The sequence below is a fragment of the Protobothrops mucrosquamatus genome, unplaced genomic scaffold (assembly GCF_001527695.2).
Source record: "Protobothrops mucrosquamatus isolate PMUCROS unplaced genomic scaffold, P.Mucros_1.0 scaffold1, whole genome shotgun sequence".
In the NCBI taxonomy this organism is placed as follows: domain Eukaryota; kingdom Metazoa; phylum Chordata; class Lepidosauria; order Squamata; family Viperidae; genus Protobothrops; species Protobothrops mucrosquamatus.
The window spans coordinates 1,639,949-1,661,927 of NW_015386388.1; the positions used below are offsets into that span (position 1 = coordinate 1,639,949).

General features: G+C 38.9%; 2 protein-coding genes across 4 annotated transcripts in view; one reads left to right on the plus strand and one right to left on the minus strand.

Annotated features, from left to right (window-relative positions):
- Positions 1 to 1,587, plus strand: part of RUNDC3A (RUN domain containing 3A) — a 26,243-nt gene extending 24,656 nt beyond the window's left edge. For both annotated transcript variants that reach the window (XM_015832308.1, XM_015832306.1), the window contains exon 11: positions 1,445 to 1,587. In XM_015832308.1, the coding sequence (XP_015687794.1) occupies positions 1,445 to 1,587 (143 nt within the window). The remainder of the gene's footprint in view (positions 1 to 1,444) is intronic.
- A 4,014-nt stretch (positions 1,588 to 5,601) lies between these two features.
- SLC25A39 (solute carrier family 25 member 39) overlaps positions 5,602 to 21,979 on the minus strand; it is a 34,027-nt gene continuing 17,649 nt past the window's right edge. For both annotated transcript variants that reach the window (XM_015832241.1, XM_015832240.1), the window contains 8 exons: positions 21,239 to 21,348; positions 16,783 to 16,850; positions 14,773 to 14,897; positions 11,161 to 11,334; positions 10,308 to 10,417; positions 8,003 to 8,084; positions 6,359 to 6,439; positions 5,602 to 5,922 (listed from right to left, as the gene is read on the minus strand). In XM_015832241.1, the coding sequence (XP_015687727.1) occupies positions 5,804 to 5,922; positions 6,359 to 6,439; positions 8,003 to 8,084; positions 10,308 to 10,417; positions 11,161 to 11,334; positions 14,773 to 14,897; positions 16,783 to 16,850; positions 21,239 to 21,348 (869 nt within the window). In that variant the 3' untranslated portion in view covers positions 5,602 to 5,803. The remainder of the gene's footprint in view (positions 5,923 to 6,358; positions 6,440 to 8,002; positions 8,085 to 10,307; positions 10,418 to 11,160; positions 11,335 to 14,772; positions 14,898 to 16,782; positions 16,851 to 21,238; positions 21,349 to 21,979) is intronic.

The window sequence follows — 21,979 nt, forward strand, 5'->3', positions numbered from 1 at the left end:
CCCGCGTCCCGGCATCTCCTCGCGTCCCAGATCTCGAGTCCAGCGTCCCAAGTCCCGGGTCCCGGTCCCGGGAGAGAGAGTCACCCAAGAAAGGGTCTCCGGACCTCCGGGGACCTCCGAATCTCCCCTCTGCCGTCCTTTCGAGCTCCGCTGCTACGGAGCTACCCGGAGCCACCCGCCATCTTCAGGCATGCGCAGATACAGATCCAGATACAGTTGTACATCACTCAAAGTCCTTGTGTCATTTCATTTGGCTTAATGTTTTCCAAACCCAACCATATTGTCCTTGTATTTGTTAACCCCAAAAGGGCTTACTTTAGAAAACAAGATATGCTACAGCTTGTCATGCCCTTTGCCCTTTACATTTTGTGAAGGGCAAAGGGGATATGTGAATGTTGACTCCCAAAGAGAAAATTTATTTATTAAATGTATAAGCCACCCATCTCTCTGATAAGACAATTCTGAAAATTTTTGGAGTCCCATAATTAATATTTTTCAAGGCAAGTATATTACATAGGAAACAGATTCTTGGTTTTGGCTCAAATCAAGCTTTCTGTGACTATGCAATAATTCTTCCTAATCTGTTTTCTTGATAATGTATAGTTTCAAGAAAGAAATAATTCCAATAACAACAGTGGTCTCCCACAAAGCATAAGTTCTATTTCTTGTTAACCATTGTTTATAGAGCTTTCAGTGACTTTACATCTAGAAATAAAGCAAAATAGCCTTTGTTGTTCCATCTCCCTCTGGGTTTGCCTTGTCCCATTGATCTTCCAATATATATTACATAATACTGTTCAAACTACCCTGTATATATTAGATTCAGTAGCCTTTTATATGTTATGCTTAAAACAATTATTTTTGTTATTTGAATTATTAAGACATTAAAAACATTTTAAGTTGATGGTTGGGGCAAAACATTGGATATAGCATTTAGTAATTTCAAATTGATGCCAAGATGAAATTATTTGCATTTTGTCTTGAAATTTTTTTCTCTATCAAGAGGCACACTCAGAACAGTAACATACAGAAGACTGGCTTCTTTGCAGGAACATGATTTTGTTCTGCATTCTTAAGTCTTCTTTTTTAGGGATACTATTTAAGTAACATGGACATCCATCTTACGGAATGCCAGCCTTCTATTTCTAAAACAAATATGTAATTAATTTTCAAGTTACAGCTGCTGTTTTTGGATTAAGCTCTAGGTTTTTAATCTTTCAATAGTTTTATTGAGGAGTTATTAATAATTTAATAAATTACTGAAAGTGGCGCTAAGCACCTGCCAAGAAGATTTCTTTTTTAAACCAAAATAGAAATTTTGGTTTCTGGGGGAAAGTTTTAATTTTTAATCTAGTTTTACCCCTTGTTGGAGTCTGGGCCAGCGATGTTCTCAGGGGTGGTCTATACTCATTTTAGAGCCATTCCTCTCTTCTTCTCTCTGCAGGAAAGGACCCAACTCCGTCAATGTTGGGCCTTTGTGGATCTTTGGCCTCTCTGCCTAGCTGCAAGTCTTTAGCTAGCCTAAAATCCAACGAGTGTCTGGTGAGCGACAGCACAGAGCCTAGCCCTGCTCATAGTCCCAGCTGAGACAGTGGTAGACTGTTCTCATAAATCTCGAAAACGTCAATGAAGATTTTGGGTGGACCAAACATCCATTGTCAAACCTCTTTGGCTTGATTTCAGTAGGTGGGAAGGGCAACTGAACCATTTATCCAGCTTGATGCAACAGGGCAATGTGTTTGCTTCCTCATCAAAATATTCTTAGAAACCCAGACTTTCTTCCTTAAATTGGGAACAGAGAAAAAAAAAAAAAGAGAAAGCACCCCCTTGTCAGAAAGTGGAAGGGTTGTCCATAAAAAAGTGCTTTTGTGACATGATGCTGTATATATGTATATTATATATGGTTGAGATTGGCGAAACGTGGCTGCCTCTGCAAAACAACATTTAAGAAAAAAAATCCTCTGAATGTCTATTGCTGGAGGCAGAAAGAAGATCTACCAGTTGAAATCTGCTGCACATCGTTCAATGTGAAGATTTGCACAATGGACAAGGAAATTGCCTGGTCCTGTACCTATACCCTTTCATTGAAGAGAATGATCTGTGGTTGTGTTCCTGATAACAGCATCTAAAGACTTAGCTGTGGGAAGGGAGGTAATTTATTACCCATCCTAAGCCCACCACCGCACTTCAAATATAACCGCAGGATCTGTTTTGGTTAATTGTATTACAGAAAGGGGATTCAAGGCAACTTCAGATTCCTGGATATCTTTACAGCACAGAAATCATTTTTGTGTCTTCCTTGGTCCTGCCACTCATGAATGAGTCTACTTCCTACATGTTTATCCTGCATGTTGCTATCCCATTGGAACTTTCTGCTATGGGAATGGACACATTGGAAGGTGAAAGAGAACCAATATTTGTATCTTGACTTTTGATCTGTGCCATAGATCTGAAGCAGCAAGACAAGCTTAAGAATCTACTCCAGGATAAGTCAAAATCATCACTGACCAGAGCTGAGAAACTGACTGGTACCACCTAGTGGAATTGTTAGAACGAACAGGCATTAAATCAAATTAAGGAGCTGGCAGACAATGCTTACTGGTGATTATTTTCTGGTAACAAATTCAGGCTGTTTTAAAATTCTGCAGTCACTAACAATTTCAACAGTAACCAATTTAAGTCTTCCCATTCTTCCTTCCAAGTAAACACGTCTCAACAGTTACATGTAACACAAAAGGGAAGAAAGCTTGTAATAATGACAGTATTGTCAAAATTCCAAAACTATAGCTGAAAACCTTTGGTATGTCTATGTGGGTGGTGAGATAATTCACATTTCTCCCATTTTAGAGTACTGAGAGATAAACTGGCTGTTTATGAGCATTGCAAACTTAGCCTATGTTGCTACTTACGGTTTGTGTAACATTGGCTTGACTGAACCAAGCAGTCTACTATTTTAGCTTCCATACTTCTCATAAGCTATTATCTGCATATTGTTAAAGAATGGGGAATTGTTCAAGACCAATTGATAAGCTGATGGTAGATGCACGAAACTCAATAGTTTCCCATTACTACCAAGGTAATTTAGGAGAGTCTTATTCCAGCGCAGCATTTCCCAGTATTAGACTTATGTAAATCTTCTGAGGCTCACTACCTGCGACAGAGGCAGCAATACAGCACCTGTGGTCACCATGTCATATAAGATTTCCAATGGCTGTTAAATAAATTCAACTCATACTAGGGGCTATCTTCTGTATTTCTGAAGTCCACAGGCTGAGAATCTTTTTGGTCTTAGCCAATATACACCACCACCAGTTCTCAAAACCAAGGCTGGATCAAAGGGAAAATGTTCATGGCCTAGCAGTAGTGCTCTGCTTGTAGGATGCGAAGAAATCATTAAAATGTTTAAGAGTAAAGGAAATCATACAGAAGCCCCAAAGGAATGTAGTGTATCAAATCCCAAATTATCCACCATCAGATCCTCCCATCTGGAAAATCTGAACTATATGAGCAACAGAAATTAGATACATTGAAAATAAGTTCTTCCTTATCAACTATATATTTTATACCTTAAAACTTTTCTTATTTACATTCTCTTTTAACTTCTAATATATTAATAATGCCATTGTATCCATTTCTCTGCATTCCTGTCATGCCAGTGGTTTCATCTACTGGCCTCATATGCAGCAACTGCTGTATTTGGGCTGCTCAAAATTTTAACAGTTTGCATAGTGGTGATAAGGAAGGTCATGTTTCTGTTTGCTGAAGCAACGCTATCAGAGACCTAATGATTTGCTGCTGGGTATTGCAAAGACATATGATCTACATACACATAATATCCTAAATTTGATTTAAAGCACCATTCCCATATTCACAAATGACAAAAAGAAATCCTATTGCATCCTGGGTTATCCAACACACTAACACAACAGTTGAGTTTACATCTTATATTGAAGCAAACTCCAATTTACCCTGGTCTACCACATTTTGCAAACCCATCCATTGAAACAAAGTTTCCTCTCTTTGTTCTTAAAATAAAATATATTCATGGGTACATCTAGTGAATCAGCCTATCAGAGTGAGACCAGTAAAAGAACACTCAACATTTTATTTAGGAATCAAATGCATTCCTCTAATCATGGCAGTTCTCACTAGATAAGAGTTTTAAAGATTTTTATATAAGACCTTAAACTAGGATGGATATACTTTTTGTGGCCAGAGGCCCATGGCAGTGTGTGTGTCATTTTTTGATCCTATCGATACAGGGAACAAGATTTTATTATCACTGAATTGGGCTGGATGACATTGCTTGATTTTTAAAAATAATTTACCAATCATGCTATTCCCTTATGGGGTAAGAAGACACAGAGAAGTATTAAGAAAAATTAAGCAAAAGTAATTAATTACTGGAAATAAATAGGGCATTCTCATTAAATTAGATTATTTCAAAATGATTCACTACATTTCTCTATATCCCATCAAACTATTTGTAGTTCTACTGTATTCATACATCAATTCCAACAATTTATTTTGTTCTTCAAACTTATCATCGGTCTTTTTTTTTGACAATGTCATACCAAGATTTCAGGTAACAGCAGATAATCATACTCTTCAGTGTTCTTCCTAAATTATAATAGCATGGTCAAAAGATCTGAGATCTCAAAAACAGTGACCTGGGTTTTCTAATAAAATCTAAGGGTACCTGATGAGGATGCAAGGAAAGAAAAACTCAACAGAAAGACACATCAACAGTCAAGTAATGTGTACTGTTGTTTTGCTAAAAAAAAGAGTGAATTTTATTCAAGAAATAAAAGCCCAGCTTTTCCCCTTTCCACAAATATATAAGCAACAGGCATATAAATTTACACCATAGAAGGGACAAGATATCAAGATATTACATAAGATATCTGGTATCAAAGAAAACCTTGGCTTGCTATTCTCAGCTCTCCTTTAATATAGCAAATATTGAACCAGAGGGCAGGAATGTCTAATTCATTTTTATCCAGGCTATTCAACATTTCCGAGTTCAGGCTGTTTGTGTTAGTATGAAGGGAAGAGCTGGGCAAAACCTGAGTGTTCAAAATCAGTATTTCTATTCAAAGCTGTCAAAGTCCAGCTTAGGATTGCAACTTCAGACAGCTATGTTTGTCATGCACAGGAAAAGTCAGGTTAAAAAAAAAAAGAGCATGCAGGCCAATAGAACCTTTGAAAATTAAAATAGAGATGGAAACATCTGCTGTCTATTAGCAACTTTTACTCTCTGAAGGCGTATCAAAAATAATAATAATAGTAATGAAGCAGGGGGCATAGCAATGCTAAGCTTTTTCCTCCTCTTTTTTTACTTTTTCCCTTCGCAACTGGCCAATAATCTCAACACACCAGGATCATACTATGCAATTGGTTTAAACCTAAGATATTCTGGAGCTTCTCCTCTTCAAATGAGCCAAACATTATAGCATCCAATCTTGACAATACCTAAAGAAGGGAGGGTTTAAAGCCAAGAGGCTTGGTGGTCTATCAGGAAAAAGAGAAAGGCAGGAGACCAGAAGCTAGTTAAAGGCACCTGGAATTTGCCTGATGAGTGAGAAATCCTACAAGGAAAGCAAGCAAGAGATTTATTGGTTATGTGGTCTTCTCAATCTTGATTATTATTCACAGCTGGATCCACATTTATATCCAACCCTATCAATAAATTGGGTTTTCCTTTTTTTTTTTTTTTTGCATCTACCAAAATGTGTCCTTTCTCTTGCCATCAGCATTTCTTTGGTCCATCTGGAGGCTACGTCCAAAGCTCTGTTTATAGGCTTCATAGACTATTTAACTGCTGTTCCTGGTTCATTTTCTGGAAGAAGGTCTTGCCAAATTCATATGTGCTAATCATGATAGCACAGGCTGGAGCCACCTTGATAACACGAGGCAGAAAACCTGTATGGATTTTGGAAGGAAAGTGCAGGAGAGGGAGAAAGAGAACAAGTAAATACATCTTGCAAAATGCAAAGCTATCCTGCCTTTTTGCTGATATAGCTGAAGGGCCTAGCTGACCGCCACTTCCCCCCTCATCATTCTTCCTGATTGACATGAGGAAATGGAATCCTATAGTGCCAGCTGTCCAGTCCGGCAATGGCAGCTGCAGAAACACAAATGAATTTTTATCTTCTTTTAAATTTAGTTGTCAGACTGCACTGACATTTCACAAACCACATTAACACTGTCAAAAGCAAAGAAGTAAAATAATAGTTTTGATGATTATAGAATTGCTTAAGAGTACAAGATTACAGGCAGCCATAATTCTCACCACCAAGAAGCCCATCTTGCCCAAAGGTTAAAGTAGAGATTTTAGCATAAAACTAGATAATGGCACCTGTAAAGAGCCCTCGTGTGCCAGATTCTGCCCAAATCTTCTGCATAAGTAGCCAAGTCGATGAGGATTTGGGTGTGGTAACTGGGCAAGAAGAAAACAACAAGTAGTTTAAAATCTATCTGCTAAACATTTCCCTTCAAACAACTGACACGAAAAATAGTCAAACTGGCAATAATTTATGTAGCAATGGCCCTTTCGGATACACTGAATGCAATTCTATGTAATCCAATGTAAGAAGGGATTCTACGGAATTGAATAGGACATTTATCCAGTAAGCCTGCAAAGCACTGTAATGAAAGAGGTGATGGAAAATGTTTGTTTCCTTTTGCCGGGAATACGTATGTCACAAATCAGACGATAGCTTGTTCTCCACAATGATTGCATGTCTGTAGAGATATAGTCATCCCCAATACTACTGGGGCCTTCAGGAAGGCAGAAAGAAATTGGCTTTTTTGTCAGGATAAATGGAAGCCAAAATGAATGGAATTTCCATGGACAGGGATAAGAGTGTGACTTCCTAGTTCAGGAATTAGTTAATGGTCTGGATTTTAATTGAAATTATTTATCTTCTTTTGTTTCTCTGATGAATTGTATGCTTCCCAGAATGGCAGGGTTCAAAGTAGGAGACCATATACATTCTTTGAACAAATCAACAGCTATACAGATTATTATATTACATTTTCATATTTGCAGGCTTGTATTCATATGAGTTCCATTATGTTAGGTTACACATAAGCAGGTACAAATGAGTGTGTGAGAGTGGGGCCACTATAAGAGAATTATTTTTCTTTTCTTTTCAGAAAATCTGTGCTCTCTATCATACAGGATGTATTGTAATTTTATAGCATTAATCATGCAACCATCACCTCAAAATTACAAAATAGAATTGCACAGAATGACACATCTCTTTCTTTTCAATTTGCCACATAGCTTTTTCTTCAGCACAGAAATAACATGTTAATGAGATTATTTTAATTACAATCAAGCCAAAAAAGCCTTGTTCTCACCAGGGCAGACAAGTATGTTGCTAAAATATTCGTCCTACTAGATGCTGTGAAACACAGTGCAAATACTTTAGAGCAGGGGTAGTCAACCTTGGCTCTTTTATGACTCGTGGACTTCAACTCCCAGAATTCCTGAGCCAGCCATGCTGGATCAGGAATTCTGGGAGTTGAAGTCCACGAGTCATAAAAGAGCCAAGGTTGACTACCCCTGCTTTAGAGAAATATGATTGGACCCTGGAAGAGGCAAAAGGTCAGGCAAACTCTGTTGAATAAGAAACTGTGTACCTATTACACCAGAAGTAGTAATCCTTCTGGAAATTATTCACTTGGCCAAGAAGATAACTGTGAAAAAATCAAACTTGAATATCATGGAATTTGATTGGTTCTTACCTGCAGCTTTTCACATGTGAATAAGGATCAAAGGTAAACTTTTTTGATCAAAAGTTAAAGGTGATTTTTCTTGCCAATGAGCTAGGTTTGCCTCTTCTTTTCTTTATGACTTTTAAATTCAATCCTTTTCTCCTCTATCAACTGTAAATTCCTCCCACCACTATTAATTCAAGTATAGGCATATATGTTCAAAGGAGCTACCTACTGTTCGACAGTTACCCATTATCCTTGGCAGCTGCTCACTTCTTACCTTGAAGTGTCTCCATGTTTCCTAGCTCAATCTGCCGCTGGGTCTTTACAACATCAAAGGGCAAAGTCAAAGTAGCAGCCACCTGGAGAACAGGTAGAACATTCTGTTAGCCACTATCTATATAACATTTATACCGGATGAAAACACATTTTTTATATAGCATCCTCCATCTCAGGTTCTTAACTTGAATACTTCTTCATATTGCTGAAAATAGTGTACTCTATTCATCTTAAAGACACTGTGAAAACTGAGGGCAAAGTATAGCCATTCTGGTAAGAAAGGAGAAAGAGGATATGACAAATATTTACTGCCAGGATTTAAGTTACATACTCCTTTCCAGGGTGGATTTGATTTAAATCAAATCATGATTTAAATCATTAATAAAAAGGCTTGATTTAAATCAACTCAATTTAAATCATAATTTTAAAAGAGCAACTATTATCTCTGTCCCGCAGCGGCTCCTCCTCTGACCTGCTGTTGACTCACCAACAGTCCCATTCACTTTAATGGGACGGCTGGTGATGCGGCAGTGACACAACAAGGTGAGGGATGTGGTGGGCAGTAGGTGAGGGAATGCCCGCTAACAGGCGCTGCCATGATGGATCTGAAATGACAGGTGCTATTTAAATGTAAGGACTCAGTCAACGTTGCTAACATCGGATGTTCTTGCTTTGACAACAGATGGAAATGCAGCCATTTTATTCTTTTGCTTTTAGAGTTAGTTGATGCTGGAAGGGGGAATGTGGATGAGAGTCCAGTTAGCCATAACAATAAAAACTCAGCGTGGGAATCCAAGGTTATTGCGCCCAGAGTTAATAAAGATTTGGCTGGGCTGGAGAGCTGGGGAGAAAGCACATGCTTCAAGCTAATTGAGGAATGTGATTTATGACTGTTAATTGGAGGAGGGAATTGTGCTTTGTTACTTTGTATCCAGGGGAGGGGAATTTAGTTTCTGGTTTCAACTATGTAGTGCCGATACTTTGTTTCTCAAATAAAAGATTCTTTAAGGTAACAATGCCTTGAGGTTCTTTTGAAGAGTTTCATCTGTTGGAACCATGACAGACTCATTCTGGATGGTAGTTAGAATCTTTAATATTATTATTTGCAAACAAAATGAAGGTTTCCTATTTAGAATAATAAGCTGTCAGGTTAGTAAAACAGCGATATCAGAAGCGATTTTAGGTTAATAGGTTAATCACACATAGTTGGAGAACTACTCAATTTTTTTATTTAATTAAAACACTTAGAGCCAGATGCATTTCTCTTCAAATAATCATACAGTTTGCTGTGTACATAGATTTGCAAAATGATCTGATAAAGGAATATTCCTGAATTTTGTTTTATGATTTATCTCATGGTTACTGTGAAATTGTGTAAATGCATCAATGCAGTGCATATAATCTCAGTTTGCAGAGCTTGGATTCATTGAATGAGTTTACCAAGAATGTAAATATTGCAGAATATACAGCCTCATAACTAAGCTCCATTTCATGCTGAATAAACTAAATTATTAATGTATCTTAAATAGAAAATTATATTTTTACTCCAAAAGCATTTTATTAAAATAAATTTGATAAAAATAAAAAAATCCGATTTAAATTTAAAAAATCTGATTTTTTTTGTTTTTGTTTTTAAAAATCATCGATTATTATCCACCCTGCTCCTTTCTAAAACTGATAAAAACTTATGATACAAAGGACTATATTAAGCAGACTATGATAGTCTTAGAAACTTTCTTCTCCTGGTGTGTCCAGTTAAAGAACTAGCCTTATGTCTTTAACAGAAAGAAGTATTGAGATGTGTTGATTTCCATCACTGAATGAACAATATAATTTTAAAGTAAGATATTATTAGCTTCTGTGGTCCATGGACCACACAATTTAACTGCAAAAAATTCAGGTTCTAATGCAACCTAATGGTTGTGGAAAGTAATTTTACTAAATAAAACTAGGCCCAGACAGAAATGGCTGAATTGCTTAGCAATGAAAATGAAGATGCTACTGATGGGATCCACAAAATTAACTAAAACTGATTCCCATCTGTAAAAGGGCCCTTCAGCTATTGGCCTGGTCCACTGGCTTAACCAAAATGTCCAGTGGCTGGGAACTTGTAGAATACAATTCCCAAGAACCCTCTTTACTGTGTTAACTGAGCCAGTGGGTATTACAGCACTGCTACATCTAAAGCCCCCAGTTTCTTCTCCACTGCCTATTATAAAGCTCATGTAATTCCAGCATATTCTGGATCACAGGTAGGTCTTAAGTTTTCACATTTATACAAAGATCTGTAAAGCTCTGGAACTCACCATGCCAGAAATGGCTCCAGCTGCAAAACTGATCATGAAAGTGGCTTCATCAAGGCAGAACTGCCCACACAGCAGATCTTTCATTAGTTCATAGTTATACCAATACAGAGCTGCGGGGAAGCAAGAGAAAGAGAAACATAAGGAAAGCGGAAAGAGGTTTTAGATATCAGTTCACTATATTTTTCTCTGCATAAAAGAGAAGGTATAGTTACTGTAGCTCTACCGACACAGTAACACTGGGGATAGTTTTGCTCAGATTAATTCACTAGCTACTGGGAAAGTTAGAAATGACTTCCACTGCCTAGACAGGAGTGGCCTGGGGACCTAAGCAAACTCTATCTACCACTCTGGAAGATTAACTCTGAAGTGAAAATGGGTTCTTGTGGGCTGTATAGCAACAGCAATAGCATTTAGGCTTATATACTACCCCATGGTGCTTTACAGCACTCTCTACAGGGTAGAAGCATTATTTGCATATTGCCCCCAACAATGTGAGTCCTCATTTTACTGAACTGGAAAGGATGGAAGGCTGAGTCAACCTTGAGCCCCGTCAGGATCAAAGTCTGCTTTCAATACTGCACTTTAAGCACCCTGTATCATCAGGGCTGCTATTATATGTATAATCGTATACTGTAATCCCATTCCTCTGTATTTTTTTAAAGTATGCAAATTTCTTTTTTAAAGTGTTCAAGGTGGCAGCTGCACAACTTTCTTAGCTAACAACTAAGAAACTGATAGATCTTTAGCTTTAAAACAATACCCATTTAGTGTTTCCAGCTATGTTTGTAATGCACTCTCATCTCCTTAAATACTTCTTGTGCTAGTGAGCCAGATCCCCTTCTTCAATCCATACCTGAGAAAGGAACATCCCGTAACACTGTCGGACCCCAACCTCTCCAAAGAGACATCCATCCATCTTGTGCCACTGAAGACTGGATGCAGACACGTAGTTCCTGGTAGCTCAGCTGACGAGACTGCATTTTTGTTCGTATGAGTTCCAAGGGGCTGATCACAGTTACTGCACCCACTATGGAAGAAAACCCAATCTGGCATGAGAAACCAACTTTTATCCCTCAGTGCTACTTCCTTGTGCCTCAGGCCAAGGGGCCCACTAGAATACCAAGGTGGCAGATTGGTTTCTTTTATAAAAACCACTGGCACAGAAACCAAAATAGGCCTTAGGTGGCTGAACATTATAATACCAAGGAAATCAATAGTTTTAATGAAATAGCTATCTAGCTCAGCATTAAATCTTTTCCTGGCTCAGCAGTCTCCCTGGATCGGATAAAAGAGCCACTGAAACCAGAACTGTTTTCTAAACACCAGGCTGCAAAGTGACTATGAAGTGGATAACAAGGATTAACCTGGGAGAACTAATAGAGCACAGTGTTGATTATGGTTATAAAAAGCAACTGATGTTTTGGGGTGCTTCATAGAAACACCCAATTTTACTTAATCTCCCAGGAGTCCTATCACCAACCACTTTTAAACATAGAAACTACACTTAGACATAAGTATGATTTTAAGGAGAATATCAAGAGGGCGTTCACTCGCATTTCAAATGTTTCAAGAATTGCAGATACACATTATTCATACGCATGTATAGGTGTAGACCATGCCCACTCTGTGGCCTACCACCAGTTCCTCAGAGATTAAGACCCAAGAAAAGCTTCCTTAGGTCAATGGAAGTCTTTGAAGAATTTAAAAGCAGACCTATGGAAAGCTACAAAGAACCAATACTGGATGGAACCAATGAAGGAGCTGGGAACTGGATCTGGTGGAAACTGAGAAGTACAGAACTTGTTGAATAGACTGTGCACAGATATAACAAGATCCAGAGGCACGCAAAACAAATGGGCTTATCTGATGGCTTCTGCCCATTGCAATTGTGGAGACATGCAGACAACACACATATATACAGTATATACTTGTCCTTAAGTATTGATCAATGTACGTTTGAGGACTTCATGGTAAGCACGATAAAACAGCAATTAATGTTACTAGTTTCTGAGCAAGATCTATTTAAGTTGTTCATATTTTAATCTTGTATTTTACATTTTATATTGTACAATATGCCTTATTTTAATTGTGATGCTTCTGACACAAATAAACAATATGCACACGTGTGCGTGCACACACAAATTTCCTACTGAAGATGTCATTCAGTGGGAAGTCTCTAGCAAGCAATTATGATTTTTCTGACACAGCTGAATCTGACAGTAATGATACAGATCTCCTAGAAAAAAAATTAGCACATTTGAGCATAAAGCAAATAATAAACTAGCTGCTTCTAGTATCTCTGCTTATGTGATACAGCAGCAGTATATCAAATATTCCATCTGATTCATATACAGTATCTCACACGAATGTTTTGTATAATACCCTAGTAAAATAAGTCAATATAAACATCATATGGCAGATGGGCAAGTGAGACTCAGGACCTAATGAGAGGCTGAAGTGATTTGAATGGCAGAATGCCAGTTCATAACTTGTACTTTTGGTCAGCTTCTTATCAGATTCCTAAATTACTCTAAAAAGGTTTTTGAAACCTACAGACCTTAATATTGCGGAACCTCAGAGAGCCCCAGGTAATATCAAAAGCATTTCACAAAGCACTTCTCCTCAAATCCTAAAAGTGGCCACATCTTCTAGAAGACTTCTGTGGCCATATTAAAGTCTGATGTCCACATACAGTGAGGGGGGAAAAGTATTTGATCCCCTGCTGATTTTGTACATTTGTCCACTGACAAAGAAATGATCAGTCTATAATTTTAATGGTAGGTTTATTTTAACAGTGAGAAATAGAATAACAAAAAAGAAATCCAGAAAAACAAGCTGAGATTAGGAGCATTCTCTTAAAGGGAGTGCTCATAATCTCAGCTTGTTACCTGTATAAAAAGACACCTGTCCACAGAAGCAATCAATCAATCAGATTCCAAACTCTCCACCATGGCCAAGACAAAAGAGCTGTCCAAGGATGTCAGGTACAAGATTGTAGACCTACACAAGGCGGGAATGGGCTACAAGCAGCTTGGCAAGAAAGTGACAACAGTTGGTGCGATTATTCGCAAATGGAAGAAACACAAAATAACTGTCAAACTCCCTCGGTCTGGGGCTCCATGAAAGATCTCACCTCATGGAGTTTCAATGATCATTGAGAACGGTGAGGAATCAGCCCAGAACTACACGGGAGGATCTTGTCATTGATCTCAAGTCAGCTGGGACCATAGTCACCAAGAAAACAATTGGTAACACACTACGCCATGAAGGGCTGAAATTCTGCAGTGCCTGCAAGGTCCCCCTGCCCAAGAAAGCACATGTATAGGCCCATCTGAAGTTTGCCAATGAACATCTGAATGATTCAGAGGAGAACTGGGTGAAAGTGTTGTGGTCAGATGAGACCAAATTCGAGCTCTTTGGCATCAACTCAACTCACCATATTTGGAGGAGGAGGAATGTTGCCTGTGACCTAACAACACCATCCCCATCATCAAACGTGGAGGTGAAAACATTATGCTTTGGGGGTGTTTTTCTGCTAAGGGGACAGGACAACTTCACTGCATCAAAGGGACGAAGGACGGGGCCATGTACTGTCAAATCTTGGGTGAGAACCTCCTTCCCTCAGCCAGGGCATTGAAAATGGGTCATGGATGGGTATTCCAGCATGACAATGATCCAAGACACACAGTCAAGGCAACAAAGGAGTGGCTCAAGAAGAAGCACATCAAGGTCCTAAAGTGGCCTAGCCAGTCTCCAGACTTTAATCCCATAGAAAATCTGTGAAGGGAACTGAAGGTTCGAGCTGCGAAACATTAGACTCAAAACCTTAATGACTTGGCGAGGATTGCAAAGAGGAGTGAGACAAAATCCCTCCCGAGATGTGTGCAAACCTGGTAGCCAACTACAAGAAATGTCTGACCTCTGTGATTGCCAACAAAGGTTTTGCCATCAAGTACTAAGTCATGTTTTGCGAAAGGGTCAAATACTTATTTCACTCATTAAAATGCAAATCAATTTATAACGTTTTTGAAATGCATTTTCCTGGATTTTGTTGTTGTTATTCTGTCTTCTCACTTTAAAATAAACCTATCACTAAAATTATAAACTGATCATTTCTTTGTCAATGGGCAAATGTACAAAATCAGCAGGGGATCAAATACTTTTTCCCCTCATTGCATGAATATCTATGCACAAACAACATTTCTGCTGGTACTGCCTGCAAAGTAAAATGGTTGTGCACGCACCCATGCATCCTCCAAAGGATGTGGCTGCTATAAAACCTCCAAGACGTTTTACTCATGCTATTATAATCCACTTTATAAAATATTTGCTTCAAATGCTTTGCACTACCTTAGTGGCTATGCGCATTTGAAAGGGCAGTTTCGCTCCCCTAGCTTTAAAGCAATTTTCAAGCAACAGCTAAGTCTACAGTTCCTGCAAGTATACAAAAATGGATGAAACTCACATCTGGCAACTGCACCAGCCACCAGTGGGATAAGGTGTCCTTGGCTGTTCATCTTAACATGCAACAAATCACGTAGTTGATCATAAGAAGTGAAATAGATCACAGTAGCAGGGACAGCCATAACTCTGAAGAAAAGAGAATGTATACACGTATAGAAGCTCTACTAGATCTGATCTATTATTAATATCTATCTCATCAAATCATGCTCCAACATTTTGCATCAAAACAAAAAGTGCTGTAATTCAACAAGCAGCACTAAGAGATAACATCTTGTAATTCTGAGGAACCTAATTCTGGTCTTCTGATATTCAAAAGTTTGAGCATTATACAGTTTGGGCTGCAATCAATTAAATATTTTAGTTTGCCCCAAACTAGAGCCACTTGATCCTTTCCAGATGAATAAAGAAAATGAACTTCTCAGAAGCTATATAGGAACAGTTTTGGATGCAGGTCAAATGGAGTTCCATTCATCAGCAAGGAGAACTCTGATATTCTCAATAAATATCTCCTCGTGAGACTGCAGATTCAGAATTTGCGTTTCCATGGAAAGCCATGGCCCTTTGTCATAGGCACAGATCTCATCTCACTCTTGGAAATAGAAAATGTTAGCTGTCTGAAAAAGACAAAGGCAGAATTGGAGAAGGGAATCAAAAGAGAAGTTGCCAGACCAAGATTGAGAAAAGGGGAGACTGACATCATTTTCCAGGGCGAAACTGGAATTTCCAGGAAAAAGGGAAAGTAAAAAGAAATACGTGATCTTGCTTCAAGAGTCAGTATTTCTGTGGAAAGAGATACTCTGTAGGTTCTATTCAGGATTTAGATTGGACTGTTTCTTTTGTGATAACTTTGCTAAGTCTGTTTCTTTTTATTGTGCTTCTAGTCAAATTAGTAAATTCTATGTCATTTCAACTTTTTCTCAATCTTTGAGTTGAGCATATGAATATTTACAATGAGTTACTGTATAACCATTTGAACTCCCTGTAATCTCTCTTTCCAGATTCTGCCAAATAAATTCCTATCTGACGTGCCATCTTATGCTCGGCCTGCAGCATTTCTTCTGCATTTTGTTGGCCTCAATCAGGGCAACTATGTAATTCGTTTGCCACAATCTTGAATATTTGCATTTAGGTTTTAAAGTTTAAAAAGGGGTTATATTTGATCTCTTCCTTTTTTGTGGTAACATTTTCTTAGCTCTCTATCTTAAGAAAGAACTGAAATCCTGTAACTCCAAACTACTCACCTAGGAGGTTGTACAGACATTATTCTCGTTTTTTGTTTCATTGTGCTTTTTAATTGCCAGATTGACAGTAAAGATAGAACCCAGCTGGGATTTTAAAGACTAGACTGCAGAATGCCTCTACAGGTAATCAGACGAATGGCTAAACCTTGCAAAGACCCAGCGACCTCCATTTTATTGCACAAGTCTTTAGTTGGCTAAATTCCTGGGTTTTTTTCCCCTTCAATTCAAAGGAAAAAGTTGCAGAAAAAAATTATTTCCTTGTTTGCTCCCATTCCTCTACTCTTCAACCTGGAGTCAAGATAAACTTTTAAAAGGAATATAGACTGGAGGCAGGGAGTTTAATTTTTACAATTAATTGGAGGGGGGGAGAGCAGGGATGGCTGGTCATTACTTGAGGCAGTTCATTTAATGTTGTCCTGACTTCGGACTACAATGGGCAAGCTCCATTATGGTTATAATTCAAGGATTATCTGGTACAGGGTGCAACAGCCCTGTTTCTCTAGAAGAAAATGCTAGGTGAGGTACACTTGGAAGATAGGTGGTAAGAGCTGGAGTTCCTCCACTATTACTGGAAAGTGAGGCTATGGCTTCTAGATGTGGAGGTTTGAAAATTTTAGCCTTCTATTCTACAAACCCAATTGATTTTTTACAATCAGTAACTGGAGGAGGCAGGGAGAATAGTTAAGAATATTTTAAAGCAGTGATAGTAATAGTTTATGACCCAAGATTTCTGTTGACTGAATTTTTATTTTAATCATCTTCATACTCACAGAGTAGGTGGCAGACCACTCCACAAGGATCGAATACCTTCACGCCGTATTATCTTCACAAAAGCATCCTAAAATGAACAAGAGCAAGAAAGTATAGACATGAAGAGACAAGTTACCATGAAAAAAACCATCGGAAGTGTTTTGAAACATAGTCTGTCCACTCTAATTTTGCTAAACTCTAAGCTAGAACAGAGTTACATTTTCAGTCATCAAAAAGTGTATGCAGGTGGATGAATAGCTAGAGAAGAAAACAACACTCTTCTGGCAATCCACTGATTTTTTGTTGGAAGCATCAAAGTTTAAAGCAATTTTTAAAATCCCCTTTCTGCAGGTCTTTTTTTTTCATGCTTTCCTCTGTGGTCTGCTTGGAAATAGGCTTCAATGGGTCTCTTACTATAACTTTTACATGTTTATTTGCTACACTATTAAGCAGAATCATCTTTAAATTGGTTGTTCTACTGCAGACAAATAAATATAAAGAAATCTGGGGAAATTTTTCAAGAAGAAAGAAGTAGCTTTGGGAAGGACACTATGAACAGTAGTGCAGGGGAAGTAAATATAGCACCTTTCTTGTAGAAACGTCTTTGCACCAGACCATCATCTCCAGAATCTACTTGTTTTCCATTTCTATTTGGATCTGAGGAACTGGACAGAGTCCTGTCCTGTGAGCTTGCCAACATATTCTTTTTAGGGAAGGTTATTGAGAAGAGATGAAATGGATTACCTGGAGCACTTCTGTGAGTGTTTAGACCCATACATGGGACAGAAACAACACTGATTATGCATCTATATGATCTCTGGTGGAAGCAGGATGGGTCAAGTACATCTATTCTTTTTTTCTTGACACCCCTCCTCCAGCAGCTTTTGATATCACTGACCATGGTATCCTTCTGGATCAGCTTTGGGGTAAGTAAGCAGCATGGTGTTGTACTGGTTCACGTCCTTCCTCCAAAGCTGGTTTCAGTCAGTGTTGATTGGAAGTGAGAGGCGCAGTTCTCAGCTCCTACTCTGTGGGGTTCTTTAGTGCTTGATGCTCAATCCAGTCTTATTTAATCTCTACATAAAGCCACTGGATGAGATCGTCTTTCACCATGGGATAAGGTACCATCTGTATGCTGATGATATCCAGTTATACATCTGCACCCCTGGTGAGCTGTGATGTTATTGGTATCCTTCCTTGTAATCTGGAGGCTGTGGGAGTCTAGATGGGAACAACATTTCAGACAACCATTTGTCTGAAATGGTATAGGGTTTCCTGCCTAAGCAGGGGGTTGGATTAGAAGACTTCCAAGGTCCCTTCCAACTCTGTTATTCTATTCTATAACAAACATCAGCTGAACCTTTACAAGATTGAGTGGGTTTAAGTTTGGGGCCCTTCTGTATTTGGGGATTTACCATCTATAATGCTGGATGGGGCTGCATTTCCCCAGACACCCCTGGTGTGCAATCTTGGGGTCCTTCTGGACTCATGACTCCTGCTCAAAGAGAAGGCGGCGATCATGTCAAGAGGGCTTTTGAACAGCTTTGTACTGTGTACCAGAAACACTCTTTCCTGGATCAGGTGGCTCTACTCTAAGTCTAAGAGAGTAAGGTACCCAATTTGTTTTTCTGATTTTGTTGTTTATCAGATTATTTTAATTAGCACTGTTTGATTCTATAATTTTAACTGTTTTTTTCTAGATCTGTACACCACCCAGTCCGTCGGAGTTGGGCAGTCAATACATTTAAATAAATACATAAATAATAAAACTGATTGAAGGGGCCATTTTTCTGCTTCATAGATTTCCTTTCTCCAACTGGATGCTTCTCAAATAAGCTAGACTACATCTCCAACGGCATACCATCTCTTTAGGAGAATGTGAGTAATCTTAATTCAGTAAATGCAAGAACATAAATTGACTTGGTTTCTTATTAAGCCCCTTGTTTCCAGGTCTTAACAATAAATGCTTCCTTTGAAGAGGATTTTGATGCTTTAGGTTCCATTTTGTATTTTAATAAGCATGAAGCACTACAACTTCTGGAACTCCCAGGCAGCCCAGGCTTTGCCCATGCTGATTAAATAGGAAAATACATCTGGTGGTGGAGGATAGTTGGTCTAAGCCAGTGGTGGCGAACCTATGGCATGGGTGCCAGAGGCGGCACTCAGAGCCCTCTCTGTGGGAACGTGCGCCGTCGCCCCAGTCCTAGGCCTTCAGCTGGGTTTTATAAAACCTTTTCGTTTTAGGCCTCTGGCACCATGTGCAAAAAAAAAAAAAGATTCAATCAATGAGTCAATTTCAACTTCTCGCGGGAAAAAAAAAAGATCTTGCAAAGTTGGAATTGATTGATTGAACTTTTTAGTCCCACCCAGTTTGCCATTACCACCGCAGCCACACCCAGCCAATGGGCCACACCCACCCCACACCCGACAATGCATAAGTGGGTTTGGGGTTGCAGTTTGGGCACTCGGTCCCTAAAAGGTTCGCCATCACTGGTCTAAGCTGTTAAAGCTACCATATAGTGAAGGAAAAAAGTATTTGATCTCATGCTGATTTTGTACTTTTGCCCACTGACAAAGAAATGATCAGTCTATAATTTTAATGACAGGTTTATTTTAACAGTGAGAAACAGAATAACAAAAAAAATCCAGAAAAACTCATTTATAAATTGATTTGCTGAGTGAAATAAGTATTTGATCCCCTATGAATCAGCAAGATTTCTGGCTCCCAGGTGTCTTTTATACAGGCAACAAGCTGAGATTAAGAGCATTCTCTTAAAGGGAGTGCTCATAATCTCAGCTTGTTACCTGTATAAAAGACACCTGCCCACAGAAGCAATCAACCAATCAGATTCCAAACTCTCCACCATGGCCAAGACAAAAGAGCTGTCCAAGGATGTCAGGGACAAGATTGTAGACCTACAAAAGGCGGGAATGGGCTACAAGCAGCGATTATGGTGCGATTATTCGCAAATGGAAGAAACACAAAATAACTGTCAAACTCCCTCGGTCTGGGGCTCCATGAAAGATCTCACCTCATGGAGTTTCAATGATCATGAGAACGGTGAAGAATCAGCCCAGAACTACACGGGAGGATCTTGTCAATGATCTCAAGTCAGCTGGGACCATAGTCACCAAGAAAACAATTGGTAACACACTACGCCATGAAGGGCTGAAATTCTGCAGTGCCTGCAAGGTCCCCCTGCTCAAGAAAGCACATGTACAGGCCCATCTGAAGTTTGCCAATGAACATCGGAATGATTCAGAGGAGAACTGGGTGAAATTGTTGTGGTCAGATGAGACCAAAATCGACTCAACTCGCCATATTTGGAGGAGGAGGAATGTTGCCTGTGACCTAACAACACCATCCCCATCATCAAACGTGGAGGTGGAAACATTATGCTTTGGGGGTGTTTTTCTGCTAAGGGGACAGGACAACTTCACTGCATCAAAGGGATGAAGGACGGGGCCATGTACTGTCAAATCTTGGGTGAGAACCTCCTTCCTTCAGCCAGGGCATTGAAAATGGGTCATGGATGGGTATTCCAGCATGACAATGATCCAAGACACACAGCCAAGGCAACAAAGGAGTGGCTCAAGAAGAAGCACATAAAGGTCCTAGAGTGGCCTAGCCAGTCTCCAGACTTTAATCCCATAGAAAATCTGTGGAGGAAGCTGAAGATTTGAGCTGCCATATTGTAGCCTCAAAACCTTAATGCCTTGGAGAAGATCTGCAAAGAGGAGTGGGACAAAATTCCTCCTGAGATGTGGCCAACTGTAAGAAATGTCTGACCTCTGTGATTGTCAACAAAGGTTTTGTCACCAAATACTAAGTCATATTTTGCCAAGGGGTCAAATACTTATTTCACTCATTAAAATGCAAATTGATTTATAACATTTTTGAAATACATTTTTCTGGATTTTTTTTGTTGTTATTCTGTGTCTCACTGTTAAAATAAGCCTACCATTAAAATTATAGACTGATCATTTCTTTGTCAGTGGGCAAATGTACAAAATCAGCAGGGGATCAAATATTTTTCCCCTCACTGTATTTTTGGCTATTCCTAAGTAAATGTATATTTATTTTCACAGTTTTCTTGCATATAACCACATGATGGTTTTAAAAATAACACTCAACAATTAACTTCAATCAATAACAGCATCTGGCAAAATAACAAATAAAAGCATTGTCTAATAGTGTATATGTTGTTTTTTTTAAAAAAAAAACCCAGTGAGGCAGATAGCTCCACACTTCAGTGGGAGTAACTCTATCCACTAACCTTACAGCCCATAAATAAGCAGAAGTCCTCCCTCCTTGTGCTGAAAGGAGATAAAAATATTACTTCTACTAGTTTCTACCCTTAAAGCACACTGGCAACACAGGAAACCTGAGTAATTTTCTTAGCTCAAGTGGAAAACACAATCTACTTGATCGCCTTAGCTGGCAGAGGGCTCAGCCCTTTCTCACGTGGGCCTTACCAAGGTGCCAGTAAAATGAGTGGGTGCCTTATACCAGGCTGTGCAGCTGTTTCCATTCTGACAAACATAGAGATGGTCCATGAGGCCATTGCAATAAAGGAAGCATTTCCCTGTCGAAGAGAGGAAGACAAAAAGGCAGGATAATTTACACATAGTTCACTCTAAATACTTTTGTCTCCCATAAATTCTTTGTCAATGTTTACATTTCTCAATATTCAACGTTCCTCAAACACATAGCTAGCCATGTAAGCAGAGAACCCAAGTACCCAGTGCAGTTTCGTGATTCTAGTCTTCACAGATGCAGGAAAAAGCTTGCAAACATGCAGCCTGCAGCCGGGGTTCTCTCAAAAGCAGGAAGAAAAAGAGAGCAAAGGAGATTACGGATGCTCAGAGATTAGGGCTTCAGCAACATGCATAGCTTCCTCTCTAAATGAAGGATCTAGCACTTACCTAGGATGACTAGGGTTCAAAATTAGATCAGCTATGGGTACTGCACACTCTCAAGTATATCATACTCTCAAGCCTATAGTATTATAATACAGCTTTTTTTAAAAATCATCCTTGAATAAAAATCTTCCACCAGCACAGATATAGACAGTCATTGCTACCAGTGACAAGGAAAAAGAGCAATAAAAGCTTATATCCAAGAGATAATCTATTAGGAAAAATGAGAGCCTGCTTACATGTTGTGATCAGATGACAAAACATAATTTGTATTTCCACTTTGCCCAGAAGAATAGA